This window comes from Belonocnema kinseyi, chromosome 10, assembly GCF_010883055.1.
Source record: "Belonocnema kinseyi isolate 2016_QV_RU_SX_M_011 chromosome 10, B_treatae_v1, whole genome shotgun sequence".
In the NCBI taxonomy this organism is placed as follows: domain Eukaryota; kingdom Metazoa; phylum Arthropoda; class Insecta; order Hymenoptera; family Cynipidae; genus Belonocnema; species Belonocnema kinseyi.
Window position 1 is genome coordinate 98,065,635 of NC_046666.1, and position 10,425 is coordinate 98,076,059.

The window sequence follows — 10,425 nt, forward strand, 5'->3', positions numbered from 1 at the left end:
AAAAAATGCATTGCACAATTTTTTTCACTCTACAGGGCAAGGCCCCCTCCCCCAATTTCCATTTTCTGAGAAAGAAAATCTGTAATTTTTCGTTTTTTGAAATTCGAATATTAACACGTGCCACAGGGCATTTCAAAATTCTGTTTAATTACCCCTTAATTGGCACTATTGCTTTCAATATCTGTAGCTGGCACTGTGGGGCAATAAATACCCGAGTGTACTCAAGCGAGTCTCGCGCAACCGGTATTTAATATTATTGCACACAAAAATCATATGATCTAATTTATAGTTTGTTTTTCAAAGTCAAATAGTTTTTATAGTAATTTATTTAAATTAAGTTAGTGAAGAAATTCTTGAAAAAACGGAAAAAATCAGTTTTTTTACTTAAAAAATCATAACTGGCGTAATTTTAAATATTTGTAGCTAAAAATGTATGAGTACATGCTTGAGATACTATAGTTTAATAAAAGAATTACTGTGATATTGATGCTTTCAAAAAAGGTATTTATTGTGCAAAATGAAAACTCAATTTTTGAGTAAAATTGAACATCATATATTTCACTATTCAAATCACTTAATTTTTATTTAAATGGACTAAACCAGTTTTAATATTGTTACAAAATAGTTATAAATGTATATAAATGTAAAAAGAAAGCTAAATAAAATTTTAAATAAAACTTTTTTAACCTAGCAATTTCCATCTTGACCTGAATAGTTGCTGCAAATTTCTGCGCGGTGCTTATGGTACATTGGGCGCCTGTATGAGCAACCGGTCAATTTAGAGTTTCTGCAATGTAAAAAAAAAACAAGAAACTATGAAAAATCAATAGAAATTTTTTATTTTTCTTAAGATGATATACTTACGTAGGAAATTTATCAAAGATCACAAAAATAACTAGCCAAAATTTTTGAAAAAAATAACTTTTTTGTTCACTGATGGAACACGGGGTGATTAACACCCCCACAAATTTCGCAGACTACTTTGAGTGACAGCCCAACGGACACTGACGCCTGCCGCTCTATGCTAACATGTTGTATCTTCAGTTAATGATATCATCTATTGCTAAATGTCGCTACATGGTCCATTTTGTCGAATTTAGTATGCTTATTTTGAGCTCAAATATTTTTTGGGGTAATTTTTACCCACAGTGCCAATTAAGAGTTAACATGGGGTCCTTTCGAATTTTCGAAAAATTAAACTCATGTTCCAGGGTTTTATCGAAGTGTACCGAACTTTTTATGGATTGAAGAGGGGTGTCTACGAAATAAAACCATACTAATAACTCTTATTTCCAACCCCCCTCACCCTCCACGCAGCTCCAAAATAATACAAAAATTACATTTTTACGTATTATTGGTACTTTTTAGCAATTGTTGTCGTTTTTTTTCATATAACTAATTACTAAAGGACATTTTAAATATTCGCAATGACTTTTAAACAATCTTCAATTGTTTAAGTGAATGTAAATTACTTAAACAATTATTTATTCCCAAAAAAAACAAAAAAATAATCGTATGTTCTCACTGATATGCAATTATTTTCATTTTTTGGTAAAGTAAATTTTTCTGAAAATATTATGTAATTATTTAAACAATTAATTATTGTGAATTTTCAAAATTTCTAAAAATTGAGCCAGAAATGTCTTCTTTTTTCAAAATGGTATCCTGTGCTACTTTTTGTAGAATAATTATATAATTTCTATTTGTTGATTATTATATTGGTTTAAACAATTAAAAAGTGATTAACGTATTCTTTATATACACTCTACAGTCAGAAATATAATTTTATATGTTCTATTTTATTTCAGTTTGTTAGTTAGAGAAAAAGACCTGCTTGAGCAAATAAAGATTCCTTAAACAAATATATAAGTTTATTAAAAATTAAGAGAAATGTATCAAAGTTATTTAACTGTTCAACAAAACATGGCATCGCATATTAATTTGAAAAGAAAGTTGATATCTCTAACTCAATTTTTATAAATTTTAAAGACAGAGAGTAAATAATTGTTTAAATAATCACATCATATTTTTAGAAAAATCTAATACTCCTAGCAATGATAAATAATTACATTCCAACCAGAAAATACCATTATTTTTTACATTTTTTGAGAATAAATCATTGTTCAAATAAATTATACTCCTTTAAACAATTAAAAATTGTTTAAAAAGACCTGGGTTGGTTTTCTTTCGTAGAAACTCCTCTTCAATCCCTAGAAAGTTTGGCTAGTATATAGTATATAGACCTACCGGCTATCTTTTAGGAAAAAGTATAAGCATAGAAAAATCATTATAGGTCTATAATTGAACCGCTGTCAACCAAACGGGGACACGGCCGAATTCAGCCTGAGAAGTATTGTCCCGAGTGTCAATTTTAAAAATCTTTCTAATTTCAATTTTAAAGACTGATACTTGTAGAAAATTTCAAGGCGCATCTTTTTTCCTTTTGCAAAAATGTATAGCTTTTGTAGTTTTTGAGATAATTGGTAAAAAGTGGATTTTTTGAAAACGAGAAATTCCAATCTTTTTTCACTTCAACTCGCGCTAATTTAGCCAATTTTCATCATTTCTCGATTTCCCTAATACAAAGTACGTGTTTAAGTCTTCTGAAACTATCTAAGCAAGAAAAACGAGAATATTGTAATAAACAAAAAAGTCATTAATTTTTTTTTTAGGCAATGCAAAAATCATGAATTTTAACCTTCAAGCGCCTCGTTTAGCGTACGAATTTTAAGCTACGGAAAGCTTTCAGTGAGAAAGTTGTTCATTAAGGTTCAAAAAAGTTTTCTGAAAAGTTTTAGATCAATTGGATTAATAGTTTAAAAATTATGAATGTTTTAAAATCCAAGCGGTAATCTTTACGCTGCCCAAAAACGTGCCAGGCCGGCTACGTACGCGCTGCAGCGAACGACGTGAAGGTCAAGTGAATCTTACCAAAACAAATGCACAACAGTAACTCCAGATATTATCATTAAAATTATTTATTTATTAAACAGTTAACATATAATATTATGCATATTATTGAACAAGAATAAATTAATCAAACAATGTTTTATTAGAAACTACTTTTAGTCATTTTCGTCACTCTCTTCAGTTTCTTCGGCATCTGCATTCTGAGTTTTTACTTTTAAAAAATATGATTCGAAAAATTCTTTTCCTTTAGCGCTTAAATACTGGAAGAGATTTTTTACATCCTTTATTTTGCCGCTTTTAATCCAATTCGGGGCGGACGACTTTTCGAAAGATTTTCTAGTTTAAGCGTAGGTTTAAAGAAAAAAGTGGTTGGCTTTTGCAACTCATAGTTGTCAAAAACATCCACTTTTCCATCAGGAAAAACATGAAAAACGAACGCTTTGCTGATTTGGAAATTTTTTGGCTTTCGCATTTTGCCTTTGAAACATTTTTCAAAATCCTACAGAAGATCTTCACACTTCTCGACCATTGTGAATGAAGGTGAACGAGCATTGCGAATCATTTCTACATATTCAGCTTCAGTTTCAATTCCTTCTAATTTTTTCACCTTTTGCGAATATGTGCCAAAATTCCTATCGCACTGGCAATAGGAATGGCCTTGAACTGGAAACACATATTTAATCTCGCTTTGCAAATAAATGGACAATAAAACCAAAAAATGAAACACTGTGTAGTTTTTATTTTGTCACGGACATGATAGATTTGAACGGTGTTGTTCTCGTGTCTTTATCATTCTGATCTTTATTGCAGTCCTCCCTATCGTTACTGACTTCACTGCTCTCGGCGGGGTACTAGAGTCTGGGGCATGATTATCTTAGGCAACATTGCTCCTGTTGATCCCCATTTGCGCTAGGTAATCAGTCATCTCATTGCCTTCGATCCCTTGGTGACCGGAGACGTGGTTCCATGTCACATCAAGGCCCTCTAGTGCCTTTCTCAGTTCTTCGAATTCTGTCCGGTAGACGACAGGCTTACCATTAGTTGTCTTCCATCCGTTGGCTTCCCAGTGTGGGATCCATTTATTATAACTGTCGATAAGGAACTTTGAGTCCGTATTTATTCGTAGATGGCTAATACCATTTTCACTCGCTTTTCTTGCAGCTAATGCGGCGGCTGAGATTTCTGCGGCGTTGTTCGTTTGTCTCCCTGTGGCGGGTTGAGATATATTCCACGGATGAGAACACTATGTTTTTTTTCGGTACACGGGGGGGGGGGGGGGGGGGGGGGGGGGGGGTCTGACTTCGCACTGCCTTCACTTTCGGAAGTGAGGTGTTTCGGGGTGGTTTATAAGATTTATCTAAATTTTTGTTTTCGGTCATCTTAGCCATTTGTCATTGAGTGCATCTTGTGGATGACGATATGGGTTCCTCGATATCACTGCATCATCTACCATCGGAATTCGATATTGGATCTTGTTCGTGATATTCAGAGACTTTCCGGAAATTTGGAAGACATCCGGGAAGTGACTTACCCAACCTTTAACAAGTTCTCTCTCCTCATCATTATGGTGAGCGGTGTGCAGGACTGCAGCAACACGTTAACTTCGGGACTTATTTGACTCTAGAATTTCGTTATCTGGAATATACTCGACATCTGAATTGGATGATTCTTCGCCGGGAAACTCACAGTATTCAAAAAGAATGATCTCCTGTGGTGATAGAGTCATCTCGATTTCTTTTTCACTGGTATAATAGGCCTAAGCATAGCAAGTGCCATTAATGCTCTTTACTACTCCTTCGTCTATAAATATACCTTCTGGTATATTGACTCTAGGGAGGTTTCCTTCCAGTAGGTCTTGATTGACTAGTGGTATTTCGACTGATTGTTTTATTCGTGCTCCGATTTTTAAGATTCCGTTAAAAGGCCTAAATTCCTTCCTAAAGTCTCTCTTGGCTTCTATAGATTCAAGGTCAACAAATGGTATGGGCTTTATGGGGTCGGATATCACAACAAGGGTGTTGTGTCGAAACGATACTTGCGCTTGTTCCACACTTAGGTATGGGCGGCCTTTAATGCTATCAGACGATATGGGAAAGGTGTCTTCTACGACGTGGAACTCAAATAGCTTGCCAAGAATGGCGAGTCGCACTGTGCCAAGCGTTTCGACTAAATCAGTCGTGATTCCAGAGACTCTAATAGGATCATCTCCTACGATTAGCATATCTTGTAAAGCTCTAAGATTTATTAGGTTGATATCGGCCCCTGGATCTACTAGAAAATGAATTTCGAGTACATAAGCTCTGTGGAATATAGTCCAACAACTGGTGAGTCTTTCTTTTCTCGTCCAGCTCTAAGGACCCGCAATGGTCCTTCAGAATTTGTACGGTTCTGAGACGCTCTCTGGGACTCGGACTCGCAGTTGCATCCATACGGTGGATCTCCTTGTAGTTTAAGGAAGGCTTCGGTGAGATAGGCCTGGATAATTTCAAAGAGTCTGGAGCCTGTCCGCTAATACCTACTGGCCCTTTTGTGTTATCATGAGGATAAGCTGGATGGGGAGGGTATGGTAGTGGATAGGTAATGGATAGGGTTGCGGGTATCTACGAAAGTAGCCATTTCATCGGGCAGTCCTCGAATGTAGGCGTCTAAAACTCAGTCGGTTACCAGTTTCATCATCATTGTTGTATTATTCGTTGGCGACATGTATTTGTCGTCTAAGGAATGCTTTACTTCGCTAAGTAATCCTAAGGTGCGATCATAATAGTCTCTAACGCTTTCTTTTTGCTTTATTCGCAGATTAACTATCGATGCGGAGTTTTATTGGTACTTCTTTGTGGGTACGAATCGTTTCTTTAAGTGGTTAATCAAGTCTTGGACTTTATTGAAGGTTTTATTCCGCACACTTTCTCCAGCAATTCCTTTCAGCTTGTTAAGGACTATTTTTACAAAGGACGGTTCGGAGGTTTTCACGTAGACCGACCTGTTTTCCACATCCTGAATAAAGTCCTTTAGAGGGGGATTTTTGCCGTCAAAAGTAGGGATATGGAAGGTGCATTCCTGCAGGGTCATCCCCTCCAGTGCAGATGTCATCGCCGTACTCATGTCCATTTTTGGGGCTCTGGTATTTTGACTTGATATATTGGGACTTATACCGCTGAGATGGGGGGTAGTTTTATTTGAATCTGCGTTCGGACTGGCGCCACCGTTCGACATTGTTTAGCTTCTAGCCTCGAACAGGGTTCACGTAAAATAGTCGGTGAGAGGGTCTTCAGTTAATCTTAGGTAACCCGTTTTCCTTTTCTTACCTTAAATCACGAAAATAACTCTCTTCGTATACAAGGATTAAAAAACAATTTTTACCTTTGCAGAGCTCTTAATGTGACCTTTTGTACGCAAGACATTTGTAACCCTCGCTGGGTTCGTCATGCACTTAAGTAAGATTGGTGCGCAACTTTCGATTTCCAATCAATTGGTTGGAAATTTTTTCTTTCTTTTAAGGAAATAAGGTAATCTGTCTTAAAGTCCGCAATCCCTCGTTATTCTCTATGTCTCTCGTATCCCTATCCGGTAGTCAAGAGAGGTCCCACGAATTCGACTGTATCAAATCTTCTAATCATTAGGGAACCCGACGGACCCCCTCTTTTTTATTGATGTTCTAACTCTGAAAGCGATTTTGAGTAATTGTGGATTTTTCTTTAAGCGATTTCTTTCCAGATTTCCTCCTCCATATCGATTCCGTTAGCAGAGGGATTTCGGATTATTGGGATATCGGCAATCACTTTTACTTCGTCATCGGGGAAGAAAGTGGTGGAGTTCGCCTTCGACTTTGATTCGTTACTCCGCGATTTCTTGCGGTCCAACTTTTGTTAAGCATAATTCAGCAAGGTGTTAAATAAACAATCGAATTCGCAATGGCTCTCGATCTCTGTAAATATATCTTCTTCTTTCGGAGGTGGGGGATCTACGAAGCGTATGTTCACGGGGATGCTAATTATTTCCCCTGTGGGTTGGACTACTTCCTTTACTTAGTGGACAAGTAACTTGTCAGCCAGGAAACTTTCTGCTAGTAATTGCTGTATGAGCAGTTCTTGGCGCCCTTTTACCTGTCTCCCTCCCCTAGCTTTAAACTTCTTTTCCGTTTTGAGTCATCCATTTTGTTTGCTACTCATGCTGGATAATAATAAAAGCTAAACTAATCCCCCTCTTTAATACTCAGACCAAAATTATTCTGGCCCTCAGGCTTGCATCTTGAATCTTTGGGGAGGTTTCGACTGGCCGTTAGGCGTGTCTACACTCCCTGTATTTCAAGTTGATTATATTAATTTTGAATGGTACTGATAATAGTCGACCAAATATTTTCCAATGTTATTTCGGAAATAAAATTGGAAAAGTCTTAACTCCCTCACCCTCGGGTGCCCTAAAGCGGTGAGTGAAGAGATTACCTCAAAGGACAGGGTTGTGCCAAATACAGTGATTTTTATAGCACCTATTGTTTGAAAACGGTATCCTACAACTGCATGCTCTATGGGGGCATATCTCGTGAACCCTATCAAAAGCGTTTTTTCCGAAATAAAATTTAATTCCACGCTGGCGAAAAAGGATAACTCCACCTTACCGCCCCGGAATGCGGGAGAAAATACATTAATTCCGGTAGGGATCCGCATTTCAGATGCATCCGTTAAATCTCAAGCGAAGGGAGGCATCAGTGCGGTGTGCCTCTGGGGTGCTTCTGATTCTATAAAATGTAAGCAGAATCGGTAGCACCCTCAGTTAGCCCAATCCACTCTTTGATTCTTAAATTGAAATTGTTTATCGGAAATCATCCAGAGGCTGGCCCATAGGCTTGCAGCCTGGATCTTAGGGGAAATTTCCACTGGCCGTTAGGCTTGTCTATTCTCCTTGCATTTTCGATTAATTACTTTAATTGAACAAGATTATACTAATCATATGATTGTTCCCAAGTATTATTCAAGGAATAAGAATCAGAAGCACTCATTTAGTCCTGAATTGAAAGTGAATTAGTTTAATTTCATTAAAAAATCAATTAGATCACTTGAAAAGATTCAAGTGCTGGCCCTTAGGCTGGCATCTTGAACCTTTGGGGAGGTTTCGACTGATCGTTAGGCTTGTCTAGACTACCTCTATTTCAAGTGGATTGAACTGGTTTCGAATAGCTATAATAATCGGCAAAACATTTTCTAATTTTATTTCAGAAATAAAATCGGAAAAGTTTCTGTCGGTTATCTTTAGAGCCTAAAAAATTTTTTTAATAAACTCAAAAACAATCAAATCACTTGAAAGCATTCAAGTGCTGGCCCTCAAGCTTGCAGCTTGAACCTGTGTGGAGGTCTCGACTGGCCGTTAGGCTTGTCTAGGCTATCGGTATTGCAAGTTATTTCAGTTATTTCAATTATTATGCAACTCAAGCATTCATGTAAACAGCAGTGAGCGTCTTTTTTTTTCTCTTTAAAACACAAGATTATTTTAATCGGCTTTGAAAAAATGTGCTAGAGGGAAATGGGGTTAAAAATCCCACTGCCTGCCACCAAGTTTGTTACGTACGAGTAATCGGTTACGGGGGTTGAGTTGCCCGTTAGGCCTTACCTTCCTTATTGCTCGTGTCTGGAGGTCCCAAGCCAATAGACCACCCCAGAAGGGAGTGTCCTATTTTTATTTTTGTGGCGTTCGATCTTTTACCCTACACCCGGACTGGGAGCCCTAATCTTTGTAGTTCTGAAACTTAGGGAGGGTTATATAAATCATGTACACGACTCTACTCCTGTGTGGTTATACACAAGTAGCATCGGGATGCTTTATTCCAAAAGAAAAATAGTTTAAAATGTTCCTGATTACAAGTTTATATCCCTTACGAACTACCGTCTGTATCAATGGTAGCGATAGAGATGACAGGCTAAGCCATTTCACCTTTCACGTTCCTACGCTAGTCTCAACACAATAGTTGATACCTAACTTCCTAACTCCCCGTCACACCGAAAAGGGAGAGACACGAGAGAGAAAGAGGGAGAGAGAGATACATACAATTGTGCGTACAAGTGAAAATACAACATTTTTCTGACCTTGTCTGTAGTTTCGTTGCGTAGTTATCGTGAAGCGTCGTTCACCACTTGTTCACACGCGTGACACGGTGCACGAACTGACACTCCACTCTAGTCCCTTAATTTTACCTCAACACTGGTTGTACACAGCTAATATATTTTTGAATTTATCAGATTTCCATCTATTGGTTTTTAAATTTAACGTCGCAAAAACACTCTTTGTTAAACTCTGCCATTCCGAAACACGTACTATATAATTTTATAATTATATAAAAAAATCGTTTTGACATAGTTAAACTTTAATTCGAGTAATTTCTATTAACACTTTCATTTAATACTTTAACTAATCTACAAACATTAAAATTTTTTAAATTTTGAAATTTTTCTGTTTTATAAATTTCAGTCTGAAATAATTTCATTTAGAGATTGTCCAATTGAAAAACGTACGTTTAAATTTTGAACGCTTTCAATTAATTCATGATTATTAATTTTTTGTAAATAAACTTCCAAGTTTACAATTCTAAATTTGAAGACTTGAACCCCATCGAGTTGAAAATTATTCTTATTGAATAGTTGAAAATTTTTGAAAATTAAATTTTGAAAGCTTTGAATTTTTATTGATTCAATTTTCAAAACTCTAATCTACAAACATTTCCAAGGTTCCAAGGAATTTTCAATTGATTACAGTAATTTAATATAAGATTTTAAAGGATTTGATGCATCTTAGGATATTTTACTAGATTCCAAGGAATTTTCAATTGATTTCAATGATTTAGTGTGAGATTTTAAAGTATTTAAAATATTCTAGGGCATTTTTAAAATTGCAAGAAGTTTTCAAGAGCTTTGCAAAATTTCAAGAGATTTTGAAGGATTTAAAATATTTGAGGTTGTTTTAAAATATGTCAAGGAATTTTCAATTAATTTCAATCATTTAAAGGAATTTCAAAGAATTTTAACTATATTTTTCTATTTTTCTGGTTGAAAGTGGAACTGCTTTGTTAAAAACTTAGTTTTTTTTTGGTTAATGATTTAACAATTTAGTTGAAAAAATTTGTTTTCTGAAAATTTAACTATTTTGTAGAATTTTTGTTTTGTTTTTGCTTAAAAATTTATTTATTTTAACTACAAAAAAAATAATCTTTTTTGTCGAAAATTTAACTATGATTAAACATTAATTTTTGTATAGAAAATTAGACGTGGTGGAAAATAAAGTTCTTTTATGCAAAGTTCATGTATTTTATTAAAAATGCCTTTTTGGATATACAATTCAGCCTTCTGGATAACAATTTAACTTTTTGTTTAAAAATTTTAATATTTTGTTTAAAACAAATTTTTTGTAATTTTTGTCTTTTATTCAAATTTGTTTCTGCAGAAAACTAATTGTTTTTTGTTGAAAGTTTAACTATTTCTATTAAAAGTTACTCAACTATTAATTAAAATTAATGTTATATTTTATAAT

The 10,425-nt window shown here is 35.3% G+C and overlaps 1 protein-coding gene across 1 annotated transcript; it reads right to left on the reverse strand.

Moving 5' to 3' along the window:
- Positions 1-3,784: 3,784 nt before the first annotated feature.
- LOC117181280 (ribonuclease H1-like) lies at positions 3,785-4,289 on the reverse strand. Its single transcript, XM_033373840.1, has 2 exons — positions 4,211-4,289; positions 3,785-4,116 (listed from the first exon to the last, which is right to left on the reverse strand). The coding sequence occupies exons 1-2, from the start codon at positions 4,287-4,289 to the stop codon at positions 3,785-3,787; spliced, it is 411 nt and encodes a 136-aa protein (XP_033229731.1).
- Positions 4,290-10,425: the final 6,136 nt, after the last annotated feature.

Excerpts from the sequence above, each read along its gene's own strand:
- LOC117181280 (XM_033373840.1), bottom strand. The coding sequence starts at position 4,289 with ATGACCGAAAACAAAAATTTAGATAAATCTTATAAACCACCCCGAAAC. Across the intron at positions 4,117-4,210 it reads GAAAGTGAAGGCAGTGCGAA|GGAGACAAACGAACAACGCC; the intron begins GTCAGACCCCCC and ends AACCCGCCACAG.